Here is a 20,572-nt window from a genome sequence, read left to right as displayed (position 1 = left end):
AAAGAATCGTTCAAATGATTTATGATACATGTAACTAACCAATACGCTTCACGAAATACCAGCTTTCCACCGGTTGTAGAGTTATGTCTATATCTGTCCCCCTCCACGCAGCTTGTGGAGTAGCCGTTAGGAGAGATATCTTTGGTCGGCACTCTGGGATGAGTAGCGGGAGAGTTTGAACGTGAACTGTGCTCTGGTCGGCCGTATGGAAGGTTGCTTCTGAGAAGACGCCACTCGTGTGTTATGGCGCTGTGCAAATTCAAGATCGGTAGTTCTTATTTCGCCTCGAGATGCAAAAAATGGTTCAAATAGTTCTGAGCACAATGGGACTCAACTGCTGTGGTCATCAGTCCCCTAGAACTTAGAACCACTTAAACCTAACTATCCTAAGGACAGCACACACATCCATGCCCGAGGCAGGATTCGAACCTGCGACCGTAGCAGTCGCACGGTTCCGGACTGCGCGCCTAGAACCGCGAGACCACCGCGGCCGGCCCTCGAGATGCGCACAGAATCAAAACGAGTGCCATTTAGTTATTTCTTCGTTCAATTCATGACAACAGCGACGGTGCACGAAAGAAAGCACCTTATGGCAAATGATCAACTGTTCTAAAATTCTACCGGCCGGAGTGGCCGTGAGGTTCTAGGCGCTACAGTCTGGAGCCGAGCGACCGCTCCGGTCGCAGGTTCGAATCCTGCCTCGGGCATGGACGTGTGTGATGTCCTTAGGTTAGTTAGGTTTAATTAGTTCTAAGTTCTAGGCGACTGATGACCTCAGAAGTTAAGTCGCATAGTGCTCAGAGCCATTTGAACCATTTTTTCTAAAATTCCGCTAGCTGGTGAGCGTATTTTTCTCTTGTATTCAGTAGTGTTTCCGCAGTAGATTTCGTCAAGAGAATTTTTCGCCGTTATTTAAAACGAAGTTCCAAAAATCAGTATACTATTCCAAGGTATAACATATTCTTCCTACTAAGAACTTGAACACGTGTTTTCAAAATCAGTCCCTTTCAGTTTCTTTACTTAAACTGAAACAGTGCTGAGTCTTATCTTCTTTCCCTTTCTCTTATAAATGTGACCATTTGTCGAAATACGTGTATGAGTAGTGTGTGTGTGTGTGTGTGTGTGTGTGTGTGTGTGTGTGTGTGTGTGTGTGCGTGCGTGTGTGTGTGTGTGTGTGTGTGTGTTTGTGTAACTCTGTAGATCAAATAGTTACATGCTAGATTTGGTAAGGGAGAAACCTCAGAGATAGCTTTTGGTTGCAGTCAAGTGTGAAATAGTTTCTTTAAGCTGCGATTTAAATTATCTTTAATGCTTGCGCTACTAAACTTGTAAGCTGCCAAAAAGCAATTAGCCCTCGCAAAAGAATTATATATTTTAAAAATGTACTTAGTAATAAAATAGTGCCATCCCACAAATTTTACTTCTGCTATAGAAACAGAAGTGTACCTCACACAAATATCACTAAAATTTGTCACTTGTCTTTACTGAAGAAAATAACTGAATCAAATACAGCTTGCAGTGTTACAATTTTTGTTTGGTTTTTAATTGCGCAGATCATAAAATGGAAAGCCTTCTTTAACAAGCAAATAATTCATGTCAGTTTCACACTTTTCAGAGGTAAACCTTTTCAGATCCAATCCTTACTCATTATTCCGTTGCAGAAACATCACCGTGTGAGAAAATAGCCCCCTACCCCCCCCCCTCCCCACCATATCCTCACATTGTCCTCAGAACAGCCGAATTCCAGAAGGTAATACGGCCGGACAGTCATCATTTTACGTTAGTGTAGAAGCAGACCTTTCTGTTAAATTCTTCGTACACTTCCCAAGGAAGGAAGTTTCCTTGCAAAACGTTTTATGGGCTGCAGAACAGACTACTTCACAGTCTCAATATTGTCAATCGTATGAGACTTTTATGGTCGACTAGGTGCTTTTTTCCCAATGCGGGACCTTAAATTGAAAGGGAAAAGCTCTCTGAGCTGCAATAACACAGCTGTTGTCATTGAAAAACACTTCTACGGCGTTGGCCAGCTACCCTCTGTGGACCGAGCGACTGAAAACGCTGAGCGAGTGATGAGAGGAAGCGCCGACCCCTACATCCCGTCACCCTTTTATTGGAAGGGCTACACTCGATTTGACAAAGTTCGTCATGATCATCTCATAGAATTGTTAGAAAAGAAAACACTTGATAAGAAAGACATCCGCATTATATACAACCTCTACTACAATCAAACCGCAACCGTGAAGGTAGAAAATGAATTATCGAATGATATAGAAATAAAGAGGGGTGTGAGACAAGGTTGCGTTCTCTCACCCTTATTGTTTAATATGTATTCAGAAGACATAATCCTGGCAGCTCTATCAAATGAAATAGCTGGCATTAAAGTGAATGGGCTAAACATTAACAATGTTAGGTTTGCTGATGACACTGTACTACTAGCTGGAAACCTCAAAGATCTACAATTACTTCTTGACAAAGTCGCAGAAAAAAGTGAAGAATTTGGCTTGACTCTTAACGTAAGCAAGACTAAGTTCATGGTGATATCTAAAACACACCAACAAGAAAATCTTACAAGCAATAGGGAAAGAGTCGATCAAGTACGTAAATTTAAATATCTCGGAACAATTGTAAATGAGGAGATTGAAAGCTCAGAAGAAATTAAATCGAGAATAGGACAGGCCAGAAGTATCTTTAATAAGATGAAAAATGCATTCTGTTCGAGAGACATTTGTTTAAACACAAAAATGAGGTTGCTAAGATGCTATGTATTCTCAAAATTATTATACGGAATGGAAGCGTGGACATTGAAAAAGAAGGACATGAACAGTTTAGAAGCTTTTGAACTGTGGGCATATAGAAGAATACTTAGAATTAGTTGGGTGTCGAGGATTACTAATCAAGATGTCCTAAGAAGAATGGGAAAGGAAAAAGAATTAATTAAAACTATTAAAGTAAGGAAGCTACAATATTTAGGCCATGTTATTAGGGGAGTAAATTACAAAATATTGCGAATAATACTAGAAGGGAAAATTTGTGGGAAGAGAACGAGGGGTAGAAGACGGACATCCTGGATTGACAATTTAAAAAATTGGTACAACTGTTCAACGTCAGAACTCCTTAGATTGGCCAAATCAAGATCAGAAATTGCCATGATGACAGCCAAACTTCTTAGAGGAGACGGCACATGAAGAAGAAGAACACTCGATCAAATAGTACGACGTTTTATTGGGTCACCGTGAACGGGTCCCATATTTGGCGAATAGGTAATGTAGAGCTTTAGAAAAACTGCAACAAGTGAAATAAATTAATATCCGGCTCCTTATTCTTCCTGGTCGTAACAATTTTTGAGTGAGAACGCAGTGTTGGAGGCTGGTTGTTTGCCGTGATCGAAAAGTGTAATGGAGACGAAGAACGGGACGTCCCTTGTTTTTAATTATCTACAACTGTTGTGATGAAATGATAGCAGAAGTCTGCGCATTCTAAAGCTAAAATTGTTCAATTATTTTTATATTTTTATATTTGCGCATTCTAAAGCTAAAATTGTTCAATTATTTTTATAGGCCTATTGGAAAGGACGTATTTAGATCAGTTACTTCGTCGGAGTACACGATAAACTACAGCAAGTAGCACGAAAATTTGGTTCTTTGAAACGCGTATCTTTCTCGGAAATAATGATGGATGGATAATAAGCAGCGTGCTTGATGTTATCTATGGAGAATATCTACTCCATTAAAAGAACTAAAGAGGAGATACGAATATAAAAGTAGGGAGCTTAACTCCCATGAGGCATATGAACCGTCATATTTACGACATGCAGAGTAGGCGCCTATTTTAAATTTCTGTTCACTCTGCAGCTGAAATAACTTATGTAATAGAGAACCAAGCAATATTAACGTAATTATCAGAAGTTTCATTTCTCACAGATGTCTTACACATTCAGTTGGTCACTCATACGTCGTTTTCTGTAGACCATATCACGTGAGGCAAGTTCGGAGGGTAAGAAACGTGTACGTTAAGAGAAAATTAGTAGGTACCAGAGAGAAAATCATTGGGATGAATTAACAATTAAGTACATTAATTGCTATCTCTGGCTATATGTGGAAATGGCGGAAATAATACGAACGCTGGTACCACGAATAAGCTTGCTGCTTTGCCACTTGCATTAAATGGCTGCAGTTAATGTGCTGGAACTTCGTTAATGTTGTAGAAGGTAGACTCGGAATTTTCCAACAGTAATAGCTATCTACAGGCCGTGCATCTACACACGCAATTACATTGTTCGTATCTAGAACACCCTTGAAAGCAGCTTTCAGTGAACCATTATTACTCGTATTTGAATGACTTTTCACATAAAAAAATTCAAAGTCCCACTTAAATAATTAAAACATGCTCTATGTAAATTCTTTTGTAACGCAAACCTTAAGATAAGCTTTGAAAACCTTATCTAGTTTACCAAAGGAACTGTAGGTCGTTTGTGTTCTTGTGTTTATATCCTTCGCTAGCAGTATCAACATTATATAGAATTGAACCAAAAAACTTATCGTCTGATTCTATGACTTCCTTGTTAATACGTAGCATTTTCTTATCGATATTTTTCTCCTGTCGCTGTTCATTTTAAGACCAACTTTCAAATTGGCTGTATTACGCTGACTGACAAGAAAGTGAAGTACCCAGAAGGCATGGTCGGAAGTCGAAGCAACTTCGCACACATAGACACCATCGGTGGATTTATAAATGATTGAGAATTGCAACTCTCTGTGACAGATAGAATGGGCACAAGGATACATCAGAGTTGGTTCAAATGGTTCAAATGGCTCTGAGCACTATGGGACTCAACTGCTGAGGTCATTAGTCCCCTAGAACTTAGAACTAGTTAAACCTAACTAACCTAAGGACATCACAAACATCCATGCCCGAGGCAGGATTCGAACCTGCGACCGTAGCGGTCTTGCGGTTCCAGACTGCAGCGCCTTTAACCGCACGGCCACTTCGGCCGGCTACACATCAGAGTTGTTCCTGTTTAGTGTTGCTACTAGGTCTGGAAGGTATTTGAGGGGGGTTAACGGTCACAGATATTGAGCAATGATTATGAAAAATGATGAGATACCTCGTACTAGTTTGAGACTACGTTATCATCACCTGACAATAGAATCAAGAACAGCTGCTATGATGAGTAATTTAGATGTGGATATCCTCAAAGTAGTGAAGCAACTTAAATCACTTAATAAAAGCAAGTCTTCCGGTGCAGACTGTATACCAATTAGGTTCCTTTCAAAGTATGCTCATGCAATAGCTCCATACCTAACAATAACAGAAGCACTCGCTCCACGAAAGATCCGTACCCAGAGACTGGAAAGTTGCACAGGTCACACCAATATTCAGGAAAGGCAATAGAAGTAATCCACTAAATCACAGGTTAATACAATAAACGTCGATATGCAGTAGGATTTTGGAACATACATTGTGTTCGAACATTATGTATTGCCTCGATGAAAAATGGCTCTGAGCACTATGGGACTTAACTTCTGAGGTCATGAGTCCGCTAGAACTTAGAACCATTTAAACCTAAGGACACACACATCCATGCTCGAGGCAGGGTCGAACCTACGACCGTAGCGGTCGCGCAGTTCCAGACTGAAGCGCCTAGAACCGCTCGGCCACCCCGGCCGGCTGAAGAAAACGGTCTATTCACACACAGTCAACACGGATTTAGAAAATATCGTTCTTGTGAAACACAATTAGCTCTTTCCTCGCATTAAGTGTTGAGTGCTATTGACAAGGGATTTCAAATTGATTCTGTTATTTCTGGATTTACGGAGGGCTTTTGACACTGTACGACACAAGCGGCTTCTGGTGAAATTGCGTGCTTATGAAATATCGTCTGAGTTATGTGACTGGATTTGTGATTCCCAGTCAGAGAGGTAGGTCACGAAAAGTAATATAGTAAAACAGAAGTGATTTCTGGCGTTACCGAAGGTAGTGTTATAGGCCCTCTACTGTTCCTTATCTACATTACGATTTAGGAGACGATCTGAGCAGCCGTCTTTGGTTGTTTGCAGATGATGCTGTCGTTTATAGTCTAACAAAAGTCATAAGAAGATCAAAACTACAAAATGATTTAGAAAAACTATCTGTATGGCGCGAAAATTGGCAATTAACCCTAAATAATGAAAAGTGAGAAGTCATCCACATGAGTGTTGAAAGCAATCTGTTAAACTTCGGTTACACGATGAATCAGTCAGATCTAAAGGCCATAAATTCTACTAATTACCTAGGAATTACAACTGGGAATAACGTAAAATGAAAGAACACGCTGAAAATATTGTGTGGAAGGCTGTGTTTTATTGGCGGAACACTTAGAAAATGTAACAATTCTACTTAAGAGGCCTACACTACGCTTGTCCGTCCTCTTTTAGGGGTTTTGCTGCCCGGTCTGGGATCCTTGCTAAATAGGGTTAACGGAGTACATCGATAAAGTTCAAAGAAGAGAGGGACGTTTTGTATTATCGCGAAATAGGGGAAATAGTGGCACGGACTTGATACACGATTTGAGGTGAATATCATTAAAACGAAGGCGTTTTCGTTGCAGTGGAATCTTCTAACGAAATTTCGATCAACGGCTGCTGTGGACGAGCGGTTCTAGGCGCTTCAGTTCGCGCTGCTGCTACGGTCTCAGGCTCGAATCCTGCCTTGGCCATGGATGTGTGTGATGTCCTTAGGTCAGTTAGGTTTAAGTAGTTCTAAGTCTAGGGGACTGATGACCTCAGATGCTAAGTCCCATACAGCTTAGAACTATTTGAACCATTTTGAAATTTCGATCATCAACTTTCTTCTCCGGATGCGTAAATATTTTGCTGGCGCCGACCTACGTAGAGAGAAACGATCATCATAATAAGTGAAATCAGAGCTCGCACGGAAACATATAGATGTTCGTTTTTTCCGCGCGCTGTTCGACAGGGGAATAATAGAGAAATATTGTAAAGTCTGTTCGGTAACCCTCTGGCAGGCCCTTATGTGTGATTTGCAGAGTATCCAAACAGATGTGGACACAGATCACATTGTGGGTCTTCGTTTTTCCGGCTGGTTGATTGTCCTAAGTAGGCCAAAATGAACTAAACGCCTTTGTGTTAATGATTGCCACCACAACTCATTTATTATATTGGCGACAGACGCTCCTCTTTCCGCGATAATAGGAAAAGGGCTGACTTCCTTTGAACTTTTTCCATGTCCTCTGTCAGTCCTGCTGGCATGGATCCCATACCACATAACGATAATCCAAAAGAGGACACAAACGGAGTGTAGATAATCTATGTAGCAGATTTATTGTAGCTTGTATGTGTTTTACCAATAAAATGGTCTTTGGTTCACATACCACACAGCAATTTCTATGTGACGGTTCCAACTTAAGCTGCTCGTAATTGTCTAATACTTATGTACTTAATTAGACACGTTTAGCAGTATTGTGATGTATCGTGTCAGCGACATTTAAGATTTTCGTAGTACACATGTGGAGGACCCCACATTTTTGTTGATTAGTGGAAACTGCCACTTTTCACACTAAAGGCACTTTGCCTAAATAATTTTGCAGTTAGTTTTGATGTTCTTATTACTAGAAGGTAGACGATAGTGTCATCAGCAAACAATCTGAGGGGGCTATTCAGATTGTGTCCTAAATGTATTCATATTATAAAAATGGATGTATGTTGTCCATAAGCTCCACATCTCCTCCTAAACCACTGGATCGGTATCAGCAAAGCTTGACATAAATATCGCTGGGGGGTTAAGAACCACCTACCTATCATAGTTCGGAAGATATGACTTTATAAGCAATGAGATGCGTGAAAAACTGTCTCGTCATCCACGACGTTTAAATTTATTGCTACTGTGCTTCTAACTCTATTAGCAGTAAGTTTCGCTTACAGTATCCACAAATGCTGCTGAATGCATCTATAAAATTATGTTACGGCACCGCAAACAGTTCAGGAGATATAACGTCATAAACACTGAGGTGCGTGAAAAATTGCCGCATCGTATATGAAGTTTATATTTACTACTTCTTTGCTGCTAACTATTTCGCGGACAGTATTCACAATGGCCGCTGAAAGTACCTAAACAAATACAGCGTGTTCGGTAATTCCTGTTACAGACTTGTAGTACTTTAGAAGGGAGTTTTACTATTTAATCGTATGGTGATTTTATACAGTATACAGTTGATATAAGGCAAATGATTTTATACAATATACATATGATGTAAGACAAGATTAAACCTTAAAGTCCGTGTTTTTCAACCAGTTAATTGAGCTGGGTGTGAGAGTGAACAAGTCATTGGGAATTCCAGGGTATGAGTGAAGTGGACAGCGTTGGACTAAATGTTCAGTTGTTTGCTCTTCTTGATTACATTCACACATTGGTGAACTGATCCAGCCCCATTTGTACCTGAAGTAGCTACAACAACCATGTCCAGTCCTTAACCTGGTGAGGCGGCACCAAAGTTTCCTCGGTAGGTCAAAACCTTTTGGCTCCTTTGTGGCATCAAGGTGATGGGCTCTTGTTCCCAATGTTTTTGTTGGCCTTCCATGCTTCCAGCTTTCATTTAGATCGAAACCATCGGCGATGAGTTGTCCTGCAGTAACTCTTGCTGGACTTCTTGATCGCAATCGTTGCTGTGGTGGATGACAGAATTCCTGGCGCTGTGGTAGAGGAGTTGATGCAGAGATTTTCTTGGCTTCCCTCAGTAGAGCTTGTTTCCACCTTAAGTGATGGGGAGAGACTGAGTACATAAGATTTTGAAGAGGAATCCATGTCCTGAAACGTCGACGCTACAAAACGTGGAAGTTATAATTGCCGGCGCCTGTAAATGCGTGTATATACAGGGTAATTCTGTGATGATGTCACAGACTTTATAGGACTATAGAGAAGGTTAAATGTATCAATTTCAAGAGGAGAAAGTTATAAGAGAAAAATCATTCTGATACCTCTGACCGTCGAATACATACAGTGAAATGCATACCTGAGGAGCTACGGGTATTTGTTCGTCGTCGCTGGTGTGAAACACATCTCCTCTATTGAGGTGATGTCCATATTACATCTTCCAAAAATATGAAAACCGAAGAGCTAGCAGGAGAAGAGATTTTCGTCACAGTATCGAATATGAAGAAGTGCTCATAGCTCTTACGATATGCATTTTAGAACTCAAGTTTACCAGAGTTTTTTTCCCGTTTTTGTCCGTACTACCACCACTGAAAGTTGCCTACCCTACAATCTTAGCAACAACGGTACCGGTACATGTATTACACGTCAGAGGTATTAGATCGTTGTTTACGTGTAACTTTCGACACTTTCGTTTCCGGTACAGGGACCCTCACCTCACATTGATGCTTTTATCATCTTCCATTATCCTAGAAAGTTTGTAACGTCATTACGGAATCACCCTGTATATACATAAATTTACTGGCGCCGGCGCCTATAACTTCGACGTTCTGTAGCGCTGGACACGGGTTCCCATTCAAAAGACTACCCGTAACAGGTCCTAAAAGTTCGTAATGCAAATTTCCGAACACCCTGTACATCATTGTAGGACACACAGTTGAAGAGGTATGACGTCATTAACAATGAGATGCGTGGACACTCCTGCAGTTGAGTGAACTTAATGAAATGTCTGGTACATGCCAGTGCTTTTGACAGCTATCCACTGCGAAGCGCAAATGGTTGTGGGCGAAAAAGCAGTCATCTATGAAGCTATGAAGAGGCGTTGCGATACTGAAATTTACAAAACAGCGTTGTGCACATACGAATGAGTTGTATTTAAACATTCGTACATTATGCGTGTTTCTTCGTAAGACTGCTTCACAATTTCAATGGTGTTTTCACGAATACATGGAAATGAAATATCTTCGATACTAATACTGATAGAAAATTGGCATAATGGACACTCGGGCATTGCCAGCTTGGTCAGCTGTTCGTTTGTATAGGTTAAGAAGAGCAGAAGGCCTATAACATTTCTTTGGGGACCTCAGATGTCACTTCCGCTCCACTAGATGACTTTCCGTCAATAAGTACGAAATGTGACTTTTCTGACATGAAATCATGAATCCAGTCCCACAATGAGACGATACTCCATAGGTACACAATTTGATTAGATGCTCCTTGTGAGGTACGGTGTATAAAGCCTCCTGGAAATCTAAAAGGAAGCCATTATATAACTGCGCCTAGACTACTACTGCAGGTGAAATTCATTAGCGTTGCTTTATATTTCGAAACACGTCTGATTTCACGTCGACTCGTTTCATTGGTAAGCTAACATGACGCTATCTTGTGTTATAGAAAGGGCATGCTTGTTGACCCTCTGAGATCGATGGTGTACTGCCTAGTGTAGCTCTCTGGACTGGCCAGATGCGAGAAATGTCTTGTGGGAGGCTCTTTGGTTTTTGGCAGCCATTCAGACAGCTTTCCAGTTACTGTGTTGCTTGAGAAACTTACACATTTCTTGCTGCCTTGGCTCTGTTCGGCGGTGCAATGAAAATTGCTGTTCTACATCACGCTGCACCAGATCTGTTGGTAAGATCGAAATATGCTGTTGGGTTAAGCAATGCACTGCAAATGTAATCTGCTATATTCATGTGGGATTAGTTTGTTTTCAAATGTCGCAGTCACACACAGTATATCTGTTCACTTTAGTTGCCATTCCAATTGAAAACGGACTTAGTTTTTTTGTGGTCTGGATTGAGTCACGTGTCCATGTCGATAGCAACTGAAGACGTTAAACCTGCAACACGCATCTTTTCCAAACGGAAGTGACTCGATGCGGCAGGCACCATAATTATAGAGGCATATTTAACTGTTTTGTATTATAACTTGCAGGATGCCGTTTCACCGCAACAGCGCATTGAAGATCTATCACGAACGCCTCATCTATATCATTAAACGTCAGTTAATAATGCATCAATGATATAAGCCTTCAAGAGGTACTACGATAACCATGACAAAAGACCGAAATCATACTACTACAATGCAGTGTAATGGGCAATATTGTGGGCTATAGAGGTGAAGGAAGAACTATGTGCAAGTACTTTCTTCCCTTCATTTTTGTGTTGTTTACACTTCGGGGGCTTCCTTATGAATGTCATACAAGAACGTTCTGCAATATTCTATGTTATTTATACTTATGTTTGATTAGAAAACGAAGAATGTAATAAGTATGTGGCTGTTTATTATCGAATATGTGGTGATTTCCGAGTGTGTGGTCGGACAGGAATCTAAGAGGGCAGCTTAAATCGCTTCATGTATAATGAGCAGCAATAAATTTCATATTATTCATTGTCACAAATGTGTCACTGTTTATTTCCGAATGCGTGGCAATTTCCTAATATGTGGTTAGGCAAGAACCTAAGAGGACAGCTTAAATTGCTGTGAATGAAACAAGCAGTAAGTATATGCGAAAACTCCGTTGCCACAAATATTTAGCAGTTTCAGAAAAGGTCTGAGGGCAGGCTTTGCGCATGGGCAAGATGAGGTGCTTCTTACGTCATATGCGGTTGGAGCAGATGCTTGTTGTAGATATTATTGTCTTGTGACCGTTGTATCCGTACATTCGATTGTCAGTCTTGATCGTGTAGATATTAAAACCCCAAATAAATCAATAACAACTTACTTCAGCTTTTTTTTAAAAAAAATTGTATATACTGTAAAATGATTTGTATCTTTTGCGCTCAGTTTGAATTTCGATGTAGAATGAGGAGGTTCATGTACGTGTGTGTACTTAGTCAGAGGAGCGATTATCTGATACAGCAGGTGGTTAACAAGTTTGGTGTGGTTGTGCTCGTTTTTCTGTTTATTTATTTTTTACTTTTGCAACCACTTGGCTGTGTAAGCTCATGGTCTGCAACAGGCCACGGAATAATATCATCCCCTGTTTAATTGCACAGGCGCTCATAAATACCTGTTACATTTCGCAACGCGATGAGTATTATTATTTACTACGTGATTTTCCAGCATTTCAGGGTGAGTATCTGTACAGCAGGCTGATAGCAACTGCAGCAGCGGAGTCAACACACGCTGCATTCAACTTCCACCAGTTCTAAGAGAAGAGCTTTTTTTGTGTTCAGAAGCCATAGAGTTTGCATATAAGCAAGGTTCAGAGTAGTTTCACATTATACAAACTGCATAAATGTGTGCATTGCACGGAAAATCATCTATAAGGCGATCTCTATTACATTATTACATCATAAACTTAGAAACCTCTTAATGGCACTTATTCCCCTTGGAGTGCTAACTAATAATTTCTTTCTATCGCAAGTGAATCAGTTTTTCATTGCGTATGTGGAGGTTAACTGTCGTCAGCAAATAAAATGTCGGACGCGTTTTCACCGAGGCTTGTCGGGAAATGCTGTGATCAGTAACATATAATTTACGAGAGCTACTTGGGAAGCAGCCAACGGCATGCCACTGTGGTTACACCGATTCCCGTCAGATCACCGAAGTTAAACGCTGCTGGGCTGGGCTAGCACTTGGTTGGGTGACCATCCGGTCTGTCGAGCGCTGCTGGCATGCGGGGTACACTCAGCCCTTGTGAGGCAAACTGAGGAGCTACTTGATTGGGAAGCAGCAGGTCCGGTTTCGTAAACTGACATACACGCGGGAGAGCGGTGTACCGATCACATGACCCTACACATCCGCAAAAAAAAAAAAAAGAAGAAGAATTGTGTGAAATCTTATGGGACTTAACTGCTAAGGTCATCAGTCCCTAAGCTTACACTCTACTACTCTACTTAACCTAAATTATTCTAAGATCAAACACACACACGCATGCTCGAGGGAGGACTCGAACCTCCGCCGGGACCAGCCGCATGCAATGATGCCTGTGGGCTAAAGATGACAGGGTGACTGGTCAGTACAGTTGGGCCTTCGTGGCCTGTTAGGGCGGAGTTTAGTATTATTTGGAAAGTAAGGTCAGTTCGACTGCAAATTGGGAACCACAGTGAAAACTCAATGAAGCTTTGTAGAGATGTGCCGGACCAAGCCTCTAGTATGCCCGTCGATCGCGCCCAGTCGCTCTTTTCTTTCTTGAGCGCACAGCGAGATCATAAAGGTACCTCGAAACTAGTGTCTTTCGACAAGTATGAGGGCCTGTGAGAGATTTCGCCTGATTTCATGCAGCCCAAACAACGTAACTGTCATGCATTTCCTTCTTCATTATAGTTGTCGGTTGGGCACTGCACGGGCAATGAGGACGCTCCTGCAGCGTTTTGGATGAGAAGATTTTGATGGCCCAGCTTTTGGCCCGAACTTGGCTCCGTCCAATTTTCTTATCTGCTCACGTGAACCGCTGGCTATGAAGACAGCACAGGCAACAAGTTGCACTGGAGCGTGGAGCATTGGCAGAAAACACAGGCGACTGCCTTCTATGACGATGGTGTTCGAAAGTTGGTGCAAAGCAACGAGAAATGTAGCTAACTATTACTTTTTTTCTGTGTTTCCCATTTCGCGACCGATCAGACCTTATTTTCCGAATAACGTTAGTAATTTGTTTTTGCGTAGTTAACTTATAAATCAACGGCCTTGCGTCTGTGGCAACTCCGGTTCCCTCCAGATCACAGAAGTTAAACGCAGTCGGGCTGGGCTGGCACTTGGATAGGTATATTGTATTGTATTTTATTGTACGTTAGCCGGGGACCTAGAAACGACGGAGAAGCTCCGTCCCCGCCGCAGCCGTAGTGGTCCACAACCCCACGACGACTACCGCAGTCCACTTCAACCAGGGTTATTGTGCGGTTCGGCCCCCGGTGGACCCTCCTGGAAACGTCTCACACTAGGCGAGTGTAACCCCTATGTTTGCGGGGTAGAGTAATGGTGGTGTACGTGTACGTGGAGAACGTGTTTGCGCAGCAATCGCCGACATAGTGTAACTGAGGCGGAAAAAGGGGAACCAGTCCGCATTCACCGAGGCAGATGGAAAACAGCCTAAAAACCATCCAAAGACTGGCCGGTTCACCAACCTCGACAGAAACCCGCCGGGCGGATTCGTGCCGGGGACCAGGCGCTCCTTCCCGCCCGTGCGTTAGACCGCACGGCCAACCGGGCGGGCTGGATAGGTGACTATCAGTCTGCCGAGCGCTGTTGGCAAGCGGGGTGCACTCAGCCCTTGTAAGGCAAACTGAGGAGCTACGTGGTTGAGAAGTAAGGGCTCCGGACTCGTAAACCGACCTACGGCCTGGAGAGCGGTGTGCTGACCACATGCCACTCCATATCCGCATCCGGTGACGCCTGTGGGCGGCGGATGACACGGCGGCCGGTCGCCACCGTTGAGGTTCCCAAGGCTTGTTCGGACGGAGTTCAGTTAACTTAGAAGACAACAGTCGGCTCTTAGAGTTGAAATAAAGGGCGAGCCGTGCAGTAGACGTGTCTGAGTAGCGTGAGCAGGCAGCAGGCGGAGGCACTCACGTTGGAGTAGTCGCCGTAGACGGTGCGGTGGGTGAAGACGTAGAAGTAGGAACGGTCGTTGACCCTGGAGTGGTAGTCGCCGGTGCGCACGACGGGCGCCACGACGCGGGCGTCGGTCAGCATGTGCAGCAGCGCGTCGCGGTGGTCCTCGGCGTCCAGCGGCGCGTCCCAGTCGCCGCGGCTGTACAGCGCCTGTGCCTCGCCAACCGCCAGCTCCGTCCGGATCTGCAGGCACGCACACACACTCACACCACTCCTGCGACTGGCCGTATCTCACTGCTCCTCAACAGTATATATATATATATATATATATATATATATATATATATATATATATATATATATATATAATGGAAAAATTACCTGTGAATATAACGACGGTAGACGCCTGAGCTACACTATGTGATTGAAAGTATCCGGATACACCCAAAAACATACTTTTTTCATATTAGGTGCATTTTTCTGCCACCTACTGCCAGGTACTCCATATCAGCGACCTCAGTAGTCATTAGACATCGTGTGAGAGCAGAATGGGGCGCTCCGCGGAACTCACGGACTTGAAACGTGGTCAGGTGATTGGGTGTCACTTGTGTTAAACGTCTGCACGCGAGATTTCCACACCCCTGAACATCCCTAGGTCCACTGTTTATGATGTGACAGTGAAGTGGAAACGGGATACGTTAAGCACAAAAGGGTTCAGGCCAGCCTCGTCTGTTGACTGAAAGAGCGCGTCGACAGTTGAAGACGGTCGTAATGTGTAACAGGTCGACATCCATCCAGAACATCACACGATAAATCCAAACTGCATCAGGATCCACTGCAAGTACTACTACAGTTAGGCGGGAGGTGAGAAAACTTGAATTTCATGGTCGAGCGGCTATTCATAGGCCACACATCACGCCGGTAAATGCCAAACGACGATTCGCTTGGCGTAAGGACCGCAAACATTGGACGACTGAACAGTGGAAAAACGTTGTGTGGAGTGACGAATCACGGTACACAGTGTGGCGATCCGATGGCAGGGTGTGGGTATGGCGACTGACCAGTGAACGTCATCTGCCAGCATGCGTAATGCCAATAGTAAAATTCGGAGGTGGTGGTGTTATGGTGTGGTCGTGTTTTTCATGGAGGGGCCTTGCACCCCTTGTTGGTTTGCGTGGCACTATAACAGTACAAGCCTACATTGACGTTTTAAGCACCTTCTTGCTTCCCACTGTTGAAGAGCAATTCGGGAATGGCGATTGCCTCTTTCAGCACGATCGAGCACCTGTTCATATTGCACGGCCTATGGCGGAGTGGTTACACGACTATAACGTTCAAGTAAGGGGCTGGACTGCACGGAGTCCTGATCTGAATCCTATAGAACACCTTTAGGATGTTTTTAAACGCCGATTTTGTGCCAGGCCTCGCCGACCGGCATTGATACCTCTTCTCAGTACAGCAATCCGTGAAAAATGGGCTGCCATTCCCCAAGAAATCTTCCAGCTCCTGATTGAATGTAAGCCTGCGAGAGTGGAAACTGTCGTCAAGGCTACAGGTGGGCCAACGCCATATTGAATTCCAGCATTACCAATGGAGGCAGCCACGAACTTGTAAATAATTTTCAGCCAGGTGTCCGGATACTTTTGATCACATAGTGTATGAACTCAGTTTGTACAGGATGCAGATGATGTAAGCTGTGTTGCCTATATTAAGGAACATGAAACTTTTTTTTTTTCAGGGCCGTTTCATTATGCCACTCTGTGCATAGTGTCGGGTAGGACATTCGCTGCTCTCATCGAGCGAGGTAGCGCCGTGATGACATGGTTCCAGTTTCGTAAGGAGAATGACTGAAATAACTGACTACATTCAAAATATCTAGGTTTCTCTCGAAGTAGTATATAACAATCCCATATCCCATACGTACATCTACATACTTACTTTGAAAATCACTGTGTGGAGCATGGCAGAGAATACCTTGTACCACTGTTAGTCATTTGATTTCCTGTTCCACTCGTCCATACACACATCAAAAAAAGTTTAGCATCACCTGGGTTCCGAGAGTTCCAGAACCTGTACAAAAAGGTGGAATAGAGATCAACAAAACCAAAATTATCGCCCTTTTTATTGCTCATAAAAACCACACATTGCATGTTGTGCCATCATACAATGAAACCTTCAGAGGTGGTGGTCCAGACTTATGTACACACCGGTACCTCTAATACCAAGTAGCATGTCCTCTTGAATTGATGCATGCCTGTATTCGTCGTGGCATACTATCCACAAGTTCCACAAGGCACTGTTGGTTCAGATTGTCCCACACCTCAACAGCGATTCGGCGTGGATCCCTCAGAGTGGTTGGTGGGCCACGCCTTTTTCAATCTGTCCCAGGCATGTTCGATAGGGTTCATGATTGGAGAAAATGCTGGCCACTCTAGTCGAGCCATGTCGTTGTCGTGGAGGAAGTCATTTACAAGATATGCACGATGTGGGCGCGAATTGTCGTCCATGAAGACTAATGCCTCGCCAATATGCTCCCGATATGGTTGCACTATCGGTCGGAAGCGCCTATCACGTATCGTACACGTACAGCGTTACGGCGCCTTCCATGACTAACAGTGGCGACGTTGGCCGCACATAATTTACACCCCAAAACAGCAAGGAAGCTCCACCTTGCTGCACTCGCTGGACAGTGTGTCTAAGGCGTCCAGCCTGATCGGGTTGTCTCCGAACACCTCTCCTACAATTGTCTGGTTGAAGGTATATGCGACAGTCATCGGTGAAGAGAACGCGATGCTAATCCTGAGCGGTCCATTCGGCATGTTGTTGGGCCCATCTGTACCGCGTTGCATGGTGTCGTAGTTGCAAAGATGGACCCGCCATGGACGTCCGGAGTGAAGTTGCACATCTTGCAGCATACTGCGCACAGTTTGAGTCGTAATACGACGTCCTGTGGCTGCACGAAAAGCATTATTCATTATGGTGGCGTTGCTGTCAGGGTCCCCCGGAGCCATAAACCGTAGGTAGCGCTCATCTTTTGCAGTACTAGCCCTTGGGCGGCCTGAGCGAGGCATGTCATCCACAGTTCCTGTCTCCCTGTATCTCCTCCATGTCCGAATAACATCGGTTTGGTTCACTCCGAGGCTCCTGGACACCTCCCTCGTCGAGAGCCCTTCCTGGCACAAAGTAACAATGCGGACCCCATCGAAGCGCGGTACTGACGCTCCAGGCATCGCTGAACTACAGACAACACGAGCCGTGTACCTACTTCCTGGTGGAGTGACTGGAAGTGATCGGCTGTCGGCCCCCCTCCATCTAATAGGCGCCGCTCATGCATGGTTGTTATATCTTTGGGCGGGTTTAGTGACATCTCTGAACAGTCAAAGGGACTGTGTCTGTGATACAATACCCACAGTCAACGTCTATCCTCAGGTGTTACGGGAACCGGGGTGATGCATAACTTTTATTGATGTGTGTATCTGTCACTTAAACTACAGGGCTATTACAAATGATTGAAGCGATTTCAAAAATTCACTGTAGCTACATTCATTGACATATGGTCACGACACACTACAGATACGTAGAAAAACTCATAAAGTTTTGTTCGGCTGAAGCCGCACTTCAGGTTTCTGCCGCCAGAGCGTTCGAGAGCGCAGTGAGACAAAATGGCGACAGGAGCCGAGAAAGCGTATGTCGTGCTTGAAATGCACTCACATCAGTCAGTCATAACAGTGCAACGACACTTCAGGACGAAGTTCAACAAAGATCCACCAATTGCTAACTCCATTCGGCGATGGTATGCGCAGTTTAAAGCTTCTGGATGCCTCTGTAAGGGGAAATCAACGGGTTGGCCTGCAGTGAGCGAAGAAACGGTTGAACGCGTGCGGGCAAGTTTCACGCATAGTGATGTGAAAGATTCAGTGTTTAAACCTCCTCTACCAAGAAACGTGCCAGAACTGCGAGCTCGCATCAACGATGCTTTCGAACTCAATGATGGGGACATGCTGCGCGAGTGTGGGAGGAACTTGATTATCGGCTTGATGTCTGCCGAATCACTAAAGGGGCACATATCGAACGTTTGTGTATGCGTAAAAAAACTTTTTGAGTTTTTGTCTGTGCGTGCAAAGCACTGTGAAAATATCTCAAATAATAAAGTTATTGTAGAGCTGTGAAATCGCTTCAATCATGTGTAATAACCCTGTATTAGTTGAATACGAGCCCCGGAGACGTCGACGAGAAGTTACACAGCGCTAGATATTCATCTGGTCGTCAAAATTGGAAATAATCTTTTTCGAGCGTAAATAGGTTTATCATTAAGGCATTAACATACCTGCCAAGTTTCGCTGCCATACGTTTATCACAACCCACGCTGGACTTCCGTGAATAGCTGCATTTTAATTATAATCATCCGTTATAAAAGCACAATACTCATGCTGCATTCGAACATTAAAGGATGGTTTTTCCTACTCATCTACGTTAACTTGTGTTTTTCTACGTCTAGAGCAAGGTGCGATTCGTCATACCACTTGAAATTTTGCCTAAGTCATGTTGTATCCTCCTACAGTCACTCACCACCACTGATATGTTCTGTACACTGCAGCGTCATCAGGAAACAACTACCGACTGTTGCTTACCCTCTCCGTCATGTCATTTATGTACAGGGTGAATACAATTAAAGTTAAACTTTCAAAACGCCGTAGAAATAACACCACTGCTCAGAATGATGTCAAATTGCAACGGAATATTGTCAGAGAAGGGGGAAAACGTATGGCAGAAGAAAAGAAATAGTGTGAAAATTGATCAGTAGATGGCGTTTTATGCGCTCGATCTATTGAAGTTGGTATACACACGCCGGGTGCACGGCTTTTCCTTCTTTCACGTCTGCGACGTTCGCCATGACTGTCTCAACGCAGGATCGCGCTCTGCTTGTAAAGCTGTATTACAAGAATGATGCCTGTGCACACGTCGCTCTGCAGAAGTTCAGGACACTGAAGGGTTTGAAAAAAGGCGTTGGTCCGATGACTGTCCTAGGTCTGGAGAAAATGATTCGGAAATTCGAAAAGACGGGTTCTTTTGGTGCAACGTGGTAGAGGGAGGAAACGACTTGATTGGACGTAGTGGAAGCAGTGGTCGCAGCAGTGCAGGAGGACGAGTGGTTGTGTGCAAACGTGTAGTGCACGGAGAATTCCGCTAACATTGGACATACCCGTGAGCACGGTGCGTAAAATCCTACGAAACATCCTTCTTTGCTATCCATTCAAAATTACCCATGTGCGCGAGTTGCTTCCTGTGGTCGACTACATGGAAAACAGTGCCGCGGAGTACAGTGACATTATGTGCGACCGAAGAGAGTGCATGACTAAGTCAGTAAACAGAGGCCACGGACGATAAAAAAGGATGGAGAATTAATAAATAATCAGCATTACCTGCTTACTTTTCGAGCACTGAGTTTCGTCAACACATCCAGTTGAATTCTAGAGAGGGAGAAAAGAAACAGAACTTCAGAGCAAGGTGCATAACGTATGAAGTGTAATACAGTTCTGTAAACAGTACCCATACTTTTGCCAGTCTGCTTACACACAAACCCAAAGAAGTGGTAATGGTTGGAGCAAAGAGAGATCAGTAACGTGCTCAGGGACCACTTCCGAGGAAATATGCACTCATAAATTTATATTCTGGTGCATCTCAGATTTATTGTTCATCTTCTCTCTTAGGATTCTTATTCAGTATTTTATTTAAAATGCGTCTTACTGTTAAAGTCTGTATGTCTAGTATAAAGTTCCTTCTTAAATTTTCATGTTCTTCATTTTTTGCCTGAAAGAAGGTTGTATACATGGAAGAACCCTGGAGATACTAAAAGGTATCAGATAGATTATATAATGGTAAGACAGGGATTTAGGAACCAGGTTTTAAATTGTAAGACATTTCCAGGGGCAGATGTGGACTCTGACCACAATCTATTGGTTATGACCTGTAGATTAAAACTGAAGAAACTGCAAAAAGGTGGGAATTTAAGGAGATGGGACCTGGATAAACTGAAAGAACCAGAGGTTGTGCAGAGTTTCAGGGAGAGCATAAGGGAACAATTGACGGGAATGGGGGAAAGAAATACAGTAGAACAAGAATGGGTAGCTTTGAGGGATGAAGTAGTGAA

General features: G+C 43.5%; 1 protein-coding gene across 1 annotated transcript in view; it reads right to left on the bottom strand.

The window, feature by feature from the left end:
* The window catches only part of LOC126234901 (uncharacterized), a 447,962-nt gene that overhangs the window by 100,219 nt on the left and 327,171 nt on the right, over nt 1-20,572 (bottom strand). Inside the window, exon 6 of the mRNA XM_049943641.1 lies at nt 14,440-14,664. Coding sequence (XP_049799598.1) covers nt 14,440-14,664 — 225 coding nt within the window. The remainder of the gene's footprint in view (nt 1-14,439; nt 14,665-20,572) is intronic.

The sequence above is a fragment of the Schistocerca nitens genome, chromosome 2, assembly GCF_023898315.1.
Source record: "Schistocerca nitens isolate TAMUIC-IGC-003100 chromosome 2, iqSchNite1.1, whole genome shotgun sequence".
NCBI classification, from domain to species: domain Eukaryota; kingdom Metazoa; phylum Arthropoda; class Insecta; order Orthoptera; family Acrididae; genus Schistocerca; species Schistocerca nitens.
The sequence above is the reverse complement of the archived record's forward strand: the minus strand, read 5'-3'. Positions and strand labels throughout refer to the sequence as shown.